This window comes from Alosa pseudoharengus, unplaced genomic scaffold (genome assembly GCF_046254945.1).
Source record: "Alosa pseudoharengus isolate Yale_2024_CS ecotype anadromous, Long Island Sound unplaced genomic scaffold, YU_APseudo_1.1 YU_APseudo_1.1_scf_7, whole genome shotgun sequence".
Taxonomy (NCBI): domain Eukaryota; kingdom Metazoa; phylum Chordata; class Actinopteri; order Clupeiformes; family Clupeidae; genus Alosa; species Alosa pseudoharengus.
In genome coordinates, this window is record NW_027468859.1 from 20645721 (window position 1) to 20663048 (window position 17328).

Sequence of the window (17328 nt, forward strand, 5' to 3'; positions counted from 1 at the left end):
ACGGAAGATTTCAAAGCTGCGCTAAATGTTTCGTAGGTTAGGATAACAGCTTCAGGAAAAATCATCTCGCTTGCTGCTACTCAGCCAGTGAAATCTGTGCATTCTGATAAAGTCGAGTCAGTGAGTAGGCCTAAAGTTACTATGGTGAAGAGACTCACTGATCGCCTGACAGGGATAACGATCGAGGAGACGGGACGAGAAACAATCGGATGGATATGTAAGTTAGCGATAAGTAAGTTATTTTCAAATCATGGATTGCTCAAAGGGGAGAAAGCTAGACAGCGAGAACAGAGCTTTATATAACGATCAGGGCAATTACCACGCATAACTGTCACGTCCATAACGTCAACTAAGACCCCGTTTACACGAAGGGAAAACGCAGATATTCCCCTGCGGTTTGGCCTCTCGTTTACACCAAAACCCCGTTTTTATCACAGAAAACTATTATTTCTAAAACCTCCGGCCTAAGTGGAGATTTCTGATAACGCCGGTTATGTGCTGCCGTGTCAACAGGGATAAACGGCGTTTTAGCTTCTTAAACGTCACATTATGCGCCAGAAAATCCTTAACGTCATGTGAGCGCCGTTTACAGTTTCTTTGGCTATTGATCAGGATTATCATGGATGCTGTTAAGGTGCTACCAATTTTTACTTTTGTGCAAACGCTTCTGGCCTGTTTGCATTTGCAACAACTGCTCTACATGGAGGAGCAGAGGCGAAGGATCGCACGGAGGTCAGCATTTTTACTGCTCGTGTTAGTCGTCGGTGTCGATTCTGAGGATTTTGATTGGCCAGCATGGCTTTATTCCTTTCCCTACACTGCCACCCATAGGTTTGGCATAGTTATTATGGCGCTCGACAGCGTAAATGCGGGTTGATGTAAATGACAAGTTTTTTGAAAACAATGTTGTGTGCACGATGTTATTATTGAAAACGGAGGGGTGAAAATATTCGTTTCTCTAAATACCCGGCTATGTGTAAATGTGGCCTAAATAGCCCTATGATGGCATTGTGTTGGCGTTATGGGTGTGACAGTTTTGCGCAGAACTGCCCTGTACTGACTCTTATACATATTCTGAGATAGGCGATTGCTAAAAGCGCCAATTTGAAGCTAGGCCTACCCATTCAACAGTGAACTGAGACCACAGAATATTTACGATTTAATTAAGAGTGCAATATGATTGATCCACCACAATCTTAACAAATCCATTCACTGCCCAACAATGTGATGTTCCTTAAAGGTTTCCAGGATTTCGGGTCAACATTAAAAAAAAAAAAAAATAGAATTAAACTTGCTGATTGATCCATCCTTGTCTCAGCTCAAATCTTATTTTAAGTTCACGTTAAGATCTTAAAATAGCCAAGGCTACTCAGTTTTTCTCCCCAATTAGGGCCTACTCTTATCTTCCTTATTTCTCCTCATTTCGAATGTTGCCTTTAGGCTACTAATTTTATTTCACATTAAACATTAGGCCTAGGCCTACAACTAGGCTCCATCCATCTATCCATCATCTATCCTCCAAATATATATATATATATATTATGATTCAAATTAAAATGATATATATTATGATGCTCCGGACCTTTGCTTGAGGACATTTTCCGTAACTGGACCTCGCTGAAGTTTAATTGAATACTCCTGTCCTAGACTTTCAAGGTAAGGTTTAAATTTGAATCGTAGAGTAACAAAGACGACTGCGGTAGGATGTCAAAGTCGGCGTACTGAGAAGCAGAAGCAGTGTTAGGTGGAACATATTTAAAGAGCCCACTGAATTCCTATAGGCTAGCGCTGATTGAATGAGCGAATGATCAGATTGCAGGGCTTTCCCGAAAAGCAGGCAAAGCTAAGATTGGTGAAAAGCATGGGAGGAGTAAAGGCTACACTACGAGTCTTCCTAGTAGAACTTTCGCTGAAGCTATCATGGAGAAAAGATAACTAAATCATCAGCATACATAAGGTGGTTTACCAGGGTGTTGCCAACCATGCATCCTGTGTTACTGGCTCTTAGTTGGTCAGATAGACCATTCATATAAATATTAAAAAGGTCGGGTGAGAGTAAACCCCCTTGACGTACCCCATTACCCATGCCAAATGGTGTAGAGACTGCATTCCCCCACTTGACCTGCATGCTCCTCTTTGACTGAGCTTAGTGGGAGTGACTGAGAGGTGGAGCTTTCTAGAAATCACAAAAATGCTATTACATATATTTTTCAATATTATCAAATCGTAATATACATTTTAGTAAATTAAATGATTAGAAATAGTCTATTCGCAAAACAATATAAAGAGACAACAATAAAACAATAAAGACCACATGATTTAATATTATTTAGGTAACTGACTATCACTCGATCTTGTTACTGTTTGAAACACAATTCCAAGAGCTATGTCTGTCTGATAGGATATGTGATATAGTCCAAGCCTATGAGCTAGAATTGGTCATTGTAAAGCATATAATAATATGTTTATCATTATAATCAGTTATTATTATTATTATTTACTTGTTGGAAGGTTGGATTGAAACAGGCTGTTCCTCAGGCAGTAGGCCTGTATAGATGATAAAATGTGTGTGTGAGGTCAAAAGAGTGTAAAACAATAGGGGGCAGTCTTGGCCCTGGACAGTAGGCTATTGCATGTAGCCCACATATGAGTAATGTGTGACTTTCTGTAAACTGGGAGCATAATTTTACACGTGTCTCAGTTGTCTTTAATGACTAATTGAAGTATAAATCCAAGATGTACTGTACCTAAATATAGCTCTTAGATTTTTCACCAAACAAACATGAGTACAACCACAATGTATTCTTCAAAATGGTGCCTATAGCAAAATAAGGAACGAACACATTGGCATGCAAAAAATTGGCCTACATCATCCCAAAAAAGCACGCCAGCAGATAGCACTCCCATGTGAATTCATCTCACAAAACAAAGCAATCATATTCTGGGAATGTGGCTGGGCTTGACGTCCCAGGCAGAGGTCATTTTCTGTTTGATGTTGTTTTTTCTGGCTCCCTGCCTCGCAGTAGCAACGGTTCCTCTCCCTGCTATCAGGGTTTGCACTTTGAAATGGCCTTTTGTTATGATTGCATCTCAAAGAATGATGGAGAAAATTAACGACTTCTGTTGACATAGAGAGGGGGGAAAAGACCCAACAACACGTAACACTCTAGACCATTATATAACGTCATGAACTTTCACATCCAAACACTGTAAAGTTGGTGCAAGTCATATTCTGATTCATTATTCTTCCATATTTAACTGGAATGTAGAATATGATGTTTAGTATAGTGTAGCTTGTAGAATGTGGTGTGTAGTCTTTTGAAGACCTGTTAGTATCTGGTTTCTTTTTATAATATGTTTCAGCATGCCATATGCATATCAACAGTGATACAGCAACAGTTTAATTCATGTCACATGTATTGTGAAGAGTGACACTAAGACATGGTACCACACATGCCATTGCACTCAGGAAGAGAGGGAGAGAGAAGGAAGGCAGAGAGGAGAGAGAGAAACAGAGTCTTAAGTCATACGTTCACAGGCTGAGCCAAGTGACAAGCACTAACGCTGTCTGTTCTCCTTCCGAGACTTAAGTGTGTGTGTGTGTGTGCCTGTGTGTGAGTGCAGCCTCTGCAATGCTGCTCAGCACGTGTGGTCGTCTAGATCGCTTTCATCTGTCCACCATGGGGGACCTCTGGCTCAGTGGGTGGCACACAGTGGCGGGGTGACTGAGAAGTGTGTGTGTGTGGGGGGGGGGGGGGGGGGTCTGGGCTATATCACCCCCCACCACCACACACACACACACACACACTCATCCTATCAAAAAAAAGACGGTTTCTGTCAGCTTGGAGGAGTAAGTCCTACGCTGGCTGGGGCCTGGACAGACTGTGTCACCACCTCCACCACAGCCCTCCCCCTCATCAGCAGAAAGCTCTCCATTAAAGGTGTAGTTCCCAACTCTAATCCAGACCATCACGTTTTGGTGAGGCTCAGTTTCAGTTTTCTCCATAGTCCACTCCACTGTATAATCTGTGTATACACAAAAACCCTGTTTTTATAAAGGGGTAATTAGACAAAGCCATATAATATTCAATCCAATAAACAATGTTGCTTCAGGTGCATGGATGTGTGCAATGTTGTTTGATTGGCTCCTGGACTCAAACAGCACCAACCTTGTAGCTGCTTTTTAGTCCCTGGGCAGACATGCTGACAGCACCTGCTCATAACACAACTGGTTTGCTCTATCTGCCTCACAAGAGTTTTCCATTTGTCTGATGGACACTCTTCTAAACAACCATCAAAAGGGGATAAAGTGCATCCTAAACACTGGGCAACCAGCAGGAACTGATTGACCATATGTATACTGGTATGCCAGAAGTATACGTCATTACACTCTACCGGGGACCAAACACATTTCTAAACAACACGCCTGGTGATTTCCCTGGAGTTTAGAATTTTCTTGAACACACTTATTTATTTTGTTACTGTATCTGTATGGTTTTTGCCGATGGATCTTTGGAAACATGCGTTTCTTTATTGATGTTTGTGAGATAAAAAATAGCAGGCTTTCAATTTCCTGTGTTCCTATAACATATAGTTTGTTTTATGCTGTCCTGATTTTTTCCTTCTTCTTTTGCGCACTTTCCTTAAACATGCCCTTCCTCCTCTGTATTCACATGTGTGGGATATTTATCTGTTTTTCCTCAGTCCAGATGTGGTCAACATCTGTGGCATTATTTCAAAGGATGCTCATCTGCAGTCAGCATCTGACTCCTCATGGCCCGACTCGGTGCATTCATGAACCAGTGACACTGCCTCGGGTAACGTTCACATGTATGAAGCTGCCACTGCAAACAACTAGCGCCGTCGGATTTACTGAAGCCCTCAGCACAAGCAAAAATGTCTGTAGCCAAGAATAATAACATCAACAATGGCATCAACAACAGTAATAACAATACAAGCTAAAGATGTCTTGAGTAAATAGCAAGTTATTTAGTTTTTCACTCAATATTTTCAACTGATATTCTAGCATAATCCCGTGCTTTAGGATGAAAGAGCAGAACATATCTCCAGAAATATCGAGGATTACTTTATGTGGATTCACATTACCTTGCCCCTTGACCGCCTAATCCCTGTCATTTAATCCAAGTCTAAGATTCCTCTGACTCTTATGATTAACTGCAGGAGAGGATTGATATCTGTGTGCCCCAATGCCGGAAGCTTATAAGGATATAGTCCACTGGCCATTGTAAAGGGTTATGTAAATGCCAGTAGGCTATTGGTGAAACAATTTCTACACATTTTCTACAAGAAATTCCCCTGTGGAATACTACCTTAAAATGCATAATTAAATGTACAAAGGCCTCAGAAAGATGTGGTGTCCTCCTTTTTAACAAGGAAATGTTCAGTCAAATGTGGTATTTGGACTGAGCTGACCAATAAACTGAAGTGGGCCATCTCTTTTACTGAAGAGAGTTGTGTGCTTCCTTAATATTCCTTCCCTTTCATTCACAGGACAAGCCTCATCATCAAACCTTAGTTCATGTCTGCTATCTGTTCTCTCTCTTGATCCTCTGGAGTCTATCAAAGGGAACAAAATCTGTTTGCCTAAATAGTGACGGGCTGATGTTTTCAAGACCCCCTTTCCCTGATCCAGATGAGGAATAAGGCTGCTCCATACTCGTGGCCTGGGTTCCTCTTACACTAACTAATATCCATCATCCGTGAGTGCTAGAACACAAAAGGCCCTTTGATCCAGTGTCCCTGGCTGCCTCCTGACTCCTCAGAAGATAGAGCAGGTTTGTCAGAGGATAAACAAAACGCAAAATGGAACATATTGCCTGTCTTTCTCTGCGTACGGGGGCTGCAAAAATTGGAAACAGATTGTGAAGAGCTGTTGCTTTGGTGCACTGGGGAGATCAGCAGTCCCTGAATGGTGCTGCTTAAGGCCTGAATGGCACCAAGGAAAGCAAATTGCATCAAAACCAATTTGTATACCTTCAGCTAGCACCTATAAGACATGCTTCATGGGATGCTTACATCTCCTGAGATAATGGTATGAGGGAATTGTTGAACTACGGCAGCTAAAGACCCTTTGGGTTATTATGCTTGAGTCCCTCTGTCTGTTGGCAGATGAGTTACAGCCTGTATATTCCCTACAAATGTATATATAAAAAAAACAAATACACAAGGGAATAGATTATCTTCATACACATCTTTGTATTTATCACAACATGTTTCTTTAAATTGTGTAATGCAGTGAAAGTCAGGAAAATGCTGCACATGATACACAAATGAAGCAAAATGTTTTCTTTTGATCACAATACAGTCATTGCTATTGAAGTGGTATGAGGCATATGAATTCCCTTTTGACCTGTGGATCTCAGTCTCGAGTAGTGCACCGTCTGGACAGAAGCATCAGTTCAAAGCTTAAAACGTTACAAAATAGACAATAAATACTGTACAGGTACAACCCTACCACTAATCAATGGAATTACTTAAATGACGTGGAGCACTTCATAAGAAAGAATGCAGCAAGTCATCCCTTCACAATAACAGAACTGCTGTATGAACATAGAACAATTCATACTCATAGACATGTTCATTTCTATATATACTTTAAATAAAGTGCCATTCATAGTAAGTGAATGTGATGCACATATGCACACACCGTAAAATCATATGTTCCTGATGAGAGGTCTGGAGCAAACAGTCCACAAGTTTTATACAGGCCTCAAGCGATGTATATGACATATATGAATAATAATAATCATTATAATAATATAACATAACATATACAATGAATGACAGGTTAATTGCTCGTCAAAGACTGCATGTTATGTAAACACATTGCAAAAGGGCTGTCATGTAAATGCACAAATAGTATCAACTGCATGTCAACATTCATTCGGAGACCATCACATATACCAACTAAATTAGCCATGTGTATTACTCTCTAACATTCATCCTTCCCCTTTGATGCTAAGTAACATTAGTGCTCCATTGTAGAGGTACATTGACTCTAACTGTAGTAAGATGCGCCCCCTGAGTTAACAGTGAAAATAAATGTCCTTCAGGTGTCCCCCCCAAGCACTGAGGTTGAGAGACCAACAATCTGTTGCTTGTGACTGATTTGAAGATAATAAAAAAACAGACTTCAGAACAAAGAAGAGCACTTGTTTCCTATTGGTATGTCGGTAGTGGAGCAAATTACCCATCTGTGAGGGACTTTCGATATTTGATGTTGGAATTGATGTTTTCATGAGTGGACAGTCCACCGTGTCCTGGGTGGGTCATGTCACCAAATTAAAGGGCCCTGCTTGAGCACTACCATTAGCACAGACAACAAGCTTAAACAACAGTCTCTCTCTCCTCTCCCACATTGTGGCGGTGTTGGGCTCGGCTGGCCAGAGAAGAGCTCTGAGCCAAAATAGTTTCCCCATGTTCAAGCTTCCCACAGTCGAACGGCTTGCCCCAGTCACACAAACAGAGGCTTGTGTGTTTGATCAGGCTGGATTGATGCTGCTCAGCTAGGAACTCTGTCCAACATTTAAACTCACTGCAGAGTTGTAGAGGCTCGTCAGGAATTCCACTCTTCAAATGTGTGAGTTGGAAAAAAAAACTTCAAAGGACTCACGGCTGATCAAATATCAAGTGCACGTCTACATATCAGTGGCAATCACCCCATCACATCACATAGCGTATCTGATGTCCTTTCTGTCCATCTTAGCAGCGGCATTGATATGAAAATATACTTTCTGTGTGTGTGTGTGAAAGAGAGAGAGAGAGAGAGCATGTGTGCAGAGCTATAATTTACAAACTCTGTAAAACCTCCAACATTGGCAAAGTATTGTCCAATCTCTAAATGCTGTTTTGCCAGGACTATGAGCACAACATGCAGGCACTGACAGTTACTGCGTGGTGTTTGAGTTAGACACGTCACCAGCCACAACACCAGAAAAACAACAACAAGAAAGTGTCATGCTTATGAGCTGTCAAGGTTACAACTTAATGTGCATGATCTAAGAGTTACAGTGCTCACAAGCCCATGCATGCATGCATGATCGAAGCAAGACCAACAAAGGCATCTACAAAAGTCCTTGTTTGGGTGCATTTTGAGTTAGTAGTTGGTAGAAGCACTGTGTGAGGGAGGACTGTGATATGGAACACCATAGGAATGTAGTTTCTGGTGGAGTGAAGGGAAAGGAACTAGTTTTGGGACGCGGTTGGTTAAGTCAGTGTTGGACTTGTTAATGCTAGGCTGGGTTGGTTTGGTGACTTGCCAGTTATTTCTTGCCTTGAGCCTTGAGCAAGAACAAAGGAAAGGGTTGGATAGAGTTAATCTCACTCAGGATGAGTTTTTCTTTTAATTGTTTGATACAGTCTGGATTGATTTGGCAATTCAATTCCATCAAGGCTCCTTTAGCTCTTGCTTAAGCGTTTCCTAGTTCTGTCCGGCTCGGGTCAGTTGGGTTTGGTCGGGTTGCTTCAGGCTGGGTTGGTACGGTGCGGTTCTGGTTGGGTTTCGGTGGCTCAGTACTCTCGGGCCTCCTCCAGCTCGTTCATGAACACGTCCTCGTGGGGGTTGGCGGCGCAGCCGCGGCCGTTGTTGGGCGGCCGCACGGCGTGGAAGCGGCTCCAGTCGCCCTTGCACAGGATCCAGGGCAACACGTCCACCTTGAAGTGGAGCTCGGGCGAGAACTCGGTGCTGATGAGGTTGGGCGTGCCGGCGCCTTTCCCCCGCGTGACGAGCCGCCCACGCTCGTCGTAGCAGCAGTGCTGCGCCGCCAGTGTCGTGCCCTCGCCTGACAGCGCCGACCGCGCACACGTCCTCGCCGACGGCTTGTAGATGTCCAGGCGCTCCTTTGGGCCGCTGGCATCGCGCCAGCGGAAGGTCCGGCCGTGGCCTTCGTCGACGATGCTGACCGCTGTATAAGCTAAGCCCTCAGGGTAGATGCAAGGGCAGCTGGGTAATTCTGACAGCACCTGCTGGAGGTAGCGCTGAAGAAAGTCGCTCTTGCAGTTCAGCCACTTCTCACAACTGTCAACATCTGGAGGAGAAATCAGTTTTGTCAATAACTGCCCCTGAAGATGAAGAATATCTGCTACGGTACCACCCATCAGTGTCTTAAAAGTAAAAGGGTGTAAAAAAAATGGCATTGAGTGAAATCTGTGTGTGAAAAATGTATCTAGGTCACTAACCTGTTCCAAAAGGTTCTGAACCATTCACCATCTCAAATGGGAACAAATCTGACACCGTATTCAAATCATCTGCATAGGAAAAAAAAATCTCAAGTTCATTTTCATAAATGGGACAGACAAAGCAAACCCCACAACATCCTTTGCTCTAAATCAATCTAATAGTTTCTAATTTCATTTTATTTCAATTACAAAAACAGATGAAGATACTATGGAAGTGTGTTTTATGTGATAGATAAGAAGGTGTCTAACCAGGGCATGGCTCAAGCTCACAGGTCCTGGTCTCTGTTGCCGTGCACGAGTAACCACATGACCGTGTACGGATCTGGTGCCCATGACCACAGGTGACATTACAGGAGGACCATGAACTCCACTCCTCGTTACCGGCATTCTCTGGAAACGAACAAAAGAAAATGCTGGACATTTAATGCTGAGGATACCGTTGATGTGTTACATTTATGGTTTGTTAAATCATTACAAAAAAATCAGTGTGAAATTATTTGCCTAAACGTCTTCCCGCTAGAATACAGTAAATGAATGAGTTTGGTCAGCGGGTAGCTGTCACTCATAAGCTCACAGCTCTTTAAGTGGTGCGCTTTCCCTTTAAAAGCCTTTTTTAAAGGCTTGTTTACCACACTCGTTTAATAGGCTCTCCAGGAAAAGGAAAACAACTTCAAAAGAGTGATTAGGGGCTTTGGCAGCCGTTCCCAAACGGGCATACTTGAGGCAAAAAATAGATTTAACCTTTGATTACCACTGGGTCTGCTGGGGACAACTGACTTGCACTATGATTTGTCATTGTGGCCCCAATGAAGAAGGACTAGCTCACTACTGCTGAGGTTCACTACTGACTCAGAGCCGTGCGTCCATGCTACTCTGTTTGTGTTTGTTTTCCTCTCGTGACTCACATATCATGCGCTGACAACTGATTTTTAAATCCAATGTCAAACAAAACCCACATCTAAGTGGGTAGATTTTTTCCACTGTTTTAACCTTGCCCCTCCCTTTGGTCCAGTAATGAAAAGCTGTCAAGATTACTGACGCACTTTGTCTCAATATTTGACTTTCAAGGCAGGGGGGCCGGTTTGATGTTTGGTGGATTGGTGAAGATGCAGAGTGCCTGGGCTGCCTTGATTACAGATATGCAGAGATGAGATGGCGTCTTTTTAGTTCTCCGCATGCACACACGGCATGCCCAGGCCCTTTGGCTTTGTGGGAGTGCCAAGTCGCTGCCGTGTGCGACACACACAGGAATAGACTTCCTGGAGTATTTTAATTATAGGAGGACACAGCAACACTGGTGCACATGTGTCTAAGTCGCTTGCTTTCTCGTGTCTGACCGCTCTGTGTGTGACGTGTATTGCCGGTTCTGCGGCTCACACAAGGCTACTTTTAAAGGGATAGAGAGTGTTTATAAACACAAAGATGCCTGCCACACACAGAGAGATTTGCAGATGTCCATGTCTACATGCAACACACACACACACACACAAACGTAGATGTTTACAAATAAATTTATACACATACCCAGAAAGAGGTGTGCATGGCTACAAGAAAACACAAACACACGTACGCACACACACAATTGTTTACAAGCAAACTTGAACACACACACAAACACAGATACAAGACCAATCTTAAATGTTAAAGTTCTGTGCTCAGTTCAGTTACATATTTAGAGAGCCATGTGAAACACTCAGCTAGCGGCACCAACTCAGCCTCAAGCTACAAGCAAAATGGATGGTGTGTATTAAGCGCTTCCTTCAAACAGCTCTACGTCCCTCTTGTTCGTTTACAAACCCTCGGCATCTCTCACTGCTCAGTCTGCGGCCAAATGAAAGGAGAGAGAGAGAAAGAGATTGAGAGAGAAAGAGAGTGAGTGAGAGAGAAAGAGATTGAGAGAGAAAGAGAGTGAGTGAGAGAAAGAGATTGAGAGAGAAAGAGAGTGAGTGAGAGAAAGAGATTGAGAGAGAAAGAGAGTGAGTGAGAGAGAAAGAGATTGAGAGAGAAAGCGAGTGAGTGAGAGAGAAAGCGAGTGAGTGAGAGAGAAAGCGAGGCGAGAGGCATGCCGCTCCTTTTTTCCCAGCAGAGCGAGGTTGAATCAGGAGAAAACAAAAAAACAACAGAGGCGTAATGTTATGCGCGGGCCCCGAAAAAAGGGCTCGGCTGAATTCTTGAACCAGCTCAAAAAAGGACGCGCCGCCTCTGAGCTGCACTGAGCCGGGGCCAGGGGGGCCAGGGGCCTCGGAGTCCTGAGTGGGGGGGGGGGGGGGGGGGGAGGGGGGGGCAGGGGCCTCGGAGTCCTGAGTGGGGGGGGGACTGTGGGCTCCACCAGGATGAAAAGAGCAGCCGAAAGGCCGCTGTCACTCCGTGTTCCCAATCCACTCCCTTAATTGAACACAAGTACCGCCGCGGCCTGTTTCTCTCTCTCTCTCTCTCTGTCTCTGTCTGTCTCTCTCTCTTGTCTTTTTTTTTTTCCATTTTTTCTTGTCAGAGGGAACAGCCTCACGCTGCCATTAGTGAAGGCATCGGAGCGGGGCCTTCAAAAGACAGGCTCTCGCTGGAGCCCAGGACCAGTGTCGACTTCAAAGAGCCGCCGCACTCACAAAGACCCAATGGTGGAGCCTGCATGCTCTCAGTAGAGAGAGACAGAGAGAGAGAGAGATGCACTCTCTATTCCCCTGACTGTCACTCTCCTGTTCCCCTACCAAGCTAGACTTTTTTCAAATGTTGCAAATATTTCTGTGATTTTCCTTTCCCAATTTACTCTGCTTCCACATTAAAGCTGACATCGGTAGCACTGCTCAAGTGTAGAGAAATAGGCCACATGAGGTTAGGCAGCATCCCTATCACCTGGAACACACACATACCAGACCTATGCAGTCTGTCAACATTTCCCTCAGCTTGAGGCTTTCTCCAAATACTTCCACTCACTACCGGATCTAAGCATGTTACAAGTGCGGAGGTTCCAGCTAAACAAAGTCCAGCTGCACTACTGGCTCCGGAGGCTTGTAGGTCAAACCAGCCAACTGACCCACTCATACGCTCACTCGTTTGTCTGCTCACCGTAGTAGCCCTGCGTGGAGTCCCATCCCTCATTCCAGTTGCTATCCCAGTCGCTGCCGCCGCCCCCCACCCCGCTGGGCAGGGGCTCCCCACTGTCGTACTCCAGCAGATAATCTTCCTCCTCGGGCGTGTCCTCCAGGCCTGAGCGGCCAGTACCGTCCTCGCTTGAGGAGTCTGTGTCCGTGTATCCCCAGAACAGTGGCCAAAAGAGCTTCTTCCCTTCCAGCCAGTCCACGGTGGATGAAGGGGATGAGGAAGATGTGGTGGAGGCTGAAGAGGAGGATGAGGAGGAGAAGGAGGAAGTGGTTGATGCTGAAGATGAAGAAGACTGCATGGGAGGCCACTTGTTCTTGGTCTCTCTGGGCAAGTCCATTTCCACTTCCATCTGAGGATCATCCACCACTTCAATGGTCACCTGTGATATGCAGTAGACGGAGAAACATTTAGGTCAGTTTGCTATTTCAGATGGAATAGATCTATTACATTATATTGGATAGACAAAAAACATCATGCATCAGTCATGCTCTGCATCAGCCGTTTTTCTTCCTCAAATCTGGTGCATGAGATCCTCTAAAAAGAATCGTACATTACGCAGGGTAAAATAAGACTCCAGTTAAAGACAGAGTCTGAGATCATTATAGAAGCTGAAGAGCCAAAAGGAAGAAAATAGAAAGCCTTTAGAGTGCATCTAAATGATTTCCTGCCTGCCGTGTCTGGAAAGAACCTGCTGGGTCTCAGACTCCACCACACCAACCACAGGAGTCAATCAAGCGCAGTTCCTTCTGTCTGTGCTCGAGCTGTGATCGCTTATCACGCCTAACTACTCCCCATTAAGGGGGGTGACTCACGCTGGACGCTAACCGAGAAGTCACAAGCCGAGAGGAAAGGAATTTGATTCGAACACGTCTGCGCTAACGCAGTCTGACTGGGGGTATGGGCGTCTTCTAAGTAACTGAGGAATGCTTCAGGGAGGAATGCAAGAAATGGACCTGTCAGGGGTTGGCGAGGTTAATAGCCAATGGAAAGATTAAGGGAGAGGGTTAAGGATTGTTTAGTGACCACAACATTCCTCATGGCCTTCTCAGTTCCACAATTTGGAGCAAAAACGAAAATTAATCCTATTGCAAAAATCCTATTATCCTGCTCAGACAAACAAAAGGACTCCCTTTTATAGAATATGTCTTGATCTCTTGATTTGAATTCACCTGAATGTTTGGATTCTGAGAACTGATGTCGGTGTTGGCCAGCTCCGGAAAGTTCTTCAGATCCAGGACGAAAGGTTTGGTCTCCTCCTCGGGTTCGGGCTTGGGCAGGACCCCAGAGGAGCGGTGCTGGGACCATCTCCTCTTGTGGCGGTGCGGCGCCTGCAACGCGTTCTGCACCTGGTTCAGGTGATGCAGTGGCCCGTGGGCATGATGCTCATCCCTGGGAGGCATCTCCAGATTTGCCTGAAAATAAAGATGATGGACCGTGTAAGTTTCCCAGACAATAACAATGATGGCTAAGAGATGTGTCTGAGTTGAGCTGATAGGAAGTCATGTGAGGATTGAGAGAAGCACTGTCCCATCTGTTACTCTCTCACAGCTCAACAAAGGGACAGCACTTTCCTTACTCCCTTTCCCCCATCATAGAACCATGGCATTGCCTGGCATTCGGCCCTTTGATATGTGGGGACTGGTGCCAGATTCCCCCAGCTTAATGAGAGGGCTCTGGTGGCATGGGACCTCTGAGATGCCTGCTTCGTGTCTGGAATCGTTGTGCCACCAAGATGGATAAGCGGCGTGGCGTGAGTTATGGCGCCCCTCCTCCTCTCTCCTGGCATTCTCCTGTCCACTCTGGTCGTGTTGCCACCCACCCCACCACACACACCCACACACACCCACACCACACACGATCACACCATGTACCCCCAACTGTTCCCCAAAACCTGTTTCATTCCCCTCTGGACATTCCTCTGAACAAATCCCTCTCATGACCAAATAAAAAAATCTGGACAAGGGCCACATGCTGTTCGTTACCATCTCAAGTTAAAAAGGGGGGGTCAACTGGAACAGTGGAAGAACTAGGTGGACTACACCAGCCGTTGGAACACGTTGTTCTCTTCACTAGCCATAGCCCCTTTGAAATATCCAAACATGAACACATATGATCGTCATTTGGGAATAAAAAGTTTCTGTTAAAAAACAATGAATGATCCCTCCAAGCATGATAAATTGATGGAACATCATTAAAGTATGAATGTGTGATAAAGGCACAAACCTCACTGAGGTCCACTTACATATTACTGGGTAAGTGACTAATAAGATCCATATAACAACCATTTTAATCTGACCTAGGTGTCCAATAGCACCGTTGCCCCTTGCTCGATCACTACATTCTCGTCCTCAAATTCCATATGGGTGGAAAAGCATCGCATACTAGTCTCTCAGTGGCAGCTTTGATGACACCGAAGATGAATAGCATGGCTCACATGCTGTAAGATAAGGCATGGCTGATGGGGGGACTGGGGTCAGCAGTAATAGCCTAGATTTATGGGAGCAGACAAATCAAAGGCTTCCAATACCAGGTCATTTCCAAACCATTGCATGAGAACAATAAACACTGGAAACCCTTTCACCATTGCCTTTGAAATATAACAACAACAGCACATACACACACACAAATAAAACAAGGATGGATTTTTTTTATATTTATGTAGGCCATTTTAACTACCCCCTTTCCCACACACACTTCAAGGCAAATCGCAGAGCAGGAAATTCCATGTTAACGCAGAATGGGGTAAAGATAAACAATCAACACAATGACCTCTGACCTGCTGGGAAGCCTGAGAGGGCCCTCTCTTTCTTTCTCTCTCTCTCACCCTCTCTTCCTCTCTGCCCTGGTTATGTAAGGGCCCAGTATTGTACTGCAATACTGTACTACACCACGTCCAACCCCTCAACACCTCCCCCCACCACCACTACCATCATCACCTCCAACGCCACCACCTCCATCCCCTGTTACCACAGCCAGGTCATGGAAAATGTGCACTGTCATCAGTCCTTAGTTAGTCAAGGGTGTCCACAGAGCCAGCGCAACCCGTGTTACTCCTGCCCTGATCACATTTGTTCAACATGTTTGAGCACCGACATCTTTTGGAATTGAGTCGAAACACTGAAGAGACAGGCAGGGAGGTCTGTCAGTTTCTTTCAAATTTGGCATATCTTCTTGATCCAGTGGATTTTTTGGGGGTGGGTGTGGGGGACTTTGATTTGGACCCCTTGAAGCATGACTTCCAAACCTTACGTCCATCCAAATATATGTACACGAGTGGCACAAACTTATGAAATATGTCTTAATAACGTAGCTTATGTCCCCAGGAAATGTTGAAAGAAAATTATTAATGAGGCTGAAAAAGGCTTGATAGGATTAATCATAAAAACACAAAATATGGTGGCATGGTAAAATATTATGACTTGTGTATCTGTATCTGCACTGGAACTATTTTTCACAATTTTACTTAATATTTTCAAAAATATTACATGTAGCCTAATGTACACCAACTACAATAACTTAACTAGAGGCTTCCATAGATTATTCTGATAACTTACCTCGGGAGAAACTCCATCCTGTAGTTTGCTGGTTTGGCTATGATGATATCGGGGGAAGCCTCTCACTATCCCAGCACAGCCGATGAAAAAAACTCCCAAGAGTAACATTACTTTCCTTTTTACATTAAACATGTCTGCCTTTTCTACAAACAAGACACCTTGGCTCTGTGATTGATGCTCGTGCAGCAAATCAACGCAGTACTTTTTGAGTTTCCGATGCTTGCCTGAATCCGGAGAAAAATGTCACCTTCGAAAGAAAATACATGATCATCTAGCCAATGGACACAGGGGATAAAATGCAATCTTTCGTCCAAGTATAAAGTGTTGCAGAACAACAAAAAAAACTATAAGAACAACAAAAAAAAACCCTGCCAAAAGTTGTGGTCGATAAAGACTAGCCTAGACGAGTTAATTGTAAATTTCCTAATTATTTTAATTCTGTTCAGTTGACCGTGGAGAGACCTCGTCTGATGCGTAGAGGCGCAGTCTGTCAACTTCGTCCAGCAGTGGCGGACTTCACAGCGCTCCTCCTGACCATGTGCAACCCCTTAAGAGCGGATACGTGCGCCTTGGTCAGTGTACACTGCTGGGAAAGGCTCAGTTCATTCCAAGCAGCTTTGGGTTTAAGTAGACCTTGTAAGTCTCCGAACAACGCTCTTACCCACGCTCTCTTCTGGTCCGCACCGGTGCGTGTTTAGTCAACTAATTCGTCGCCGGCTGATTTTCTTCCAATAGAATGACATCTGGAGTTCAAAGCAGGCTGCAAACGTTTCTAATCTCCGATGCGTTAATCCATTATCCAATTTAGCCCCCTTTATCCAGAGATGTTCTGGTAGTTAAGATGCTCCAGTTCTAACCCATCTCTTGCCCGAGTGTATTGTCTGGCACCGCTGCTTGGCCAACCACGACGAACTTGATGGGGTCGTGACGTTAGGGAGGAGGACCATAGATTAGGTGTCCCGAGAAAACACGCAGGAAGCTATGGCACACTCCACTGTAGCGTAGGGACTCGACTGCCTAACCCCCCCTCAAACGCACGTTCCGAGGAAAAGCGGATGAAACTTGACTGCTGGTGCGTTGTCTGTCGCATCACACTGTGCCACTCTTGAAGGTCATGGAGTTGTGTCGACAGGGCTACAATGCTATGCGATTGCTGTTTTTGATTCATATGTTTGATTTGAATACAATATAGTCGCAAAGCCAGGCTCAGGCCTAAAACTGTTCACATCACTTCACACATAACTACCCAAATGCAAAATAATTGGCCTAAGCGAGCAGTGATCAGACATAGGTTGGTCAGATTTTAAATGTGAAGATCAAATTTCTTCCTTCACTTCTCTCACTTTCACAAACAAGTCCTTTCGTTTCACAAAATAAATGTGTGTCTCAGTGTACAGTTCCACAGACCATGACTAACCATGCAGTGCGCAAACTTATCATTGAGTAGGCTGAAATCGAAAGTTACGATTTAAGTCAC

The 17328-nt window shown here is 44.5% G+C and overlaps 1 protein-coding gene across 1 annotated transcript; it reads right to left on the reverse strand.

Moving 5' to 3' along the window:
* Nucleotides 1-6196: 6196 nt before the first annotated feature.
* Nucleotides 6197-16793, reverse strand: ism2b (isthmin 2b). The gene is made up of 6 exons (XM_076272751.1): nt 15852-16793; nt 13467-13709; nt 12262-12676; nt 9448-9588; nt 9199-9267; nt 6197-9047 (listed from the first exon to the last, which is right to left on the reverse strand). The coding sequence occupies exons 1-6, from the start codon at nt 15981-15983 to the stop codon at nt 8530-8532; spliced, it is 1518 nt and encodes a 505-aa protein (XP_076128866.1). The 5' UTR covers nt 15984-16793; the 3' UTR covers nt 6197-8529.
* Nucleotides 16794-17328: the final 535 nt, after the last annotated feature.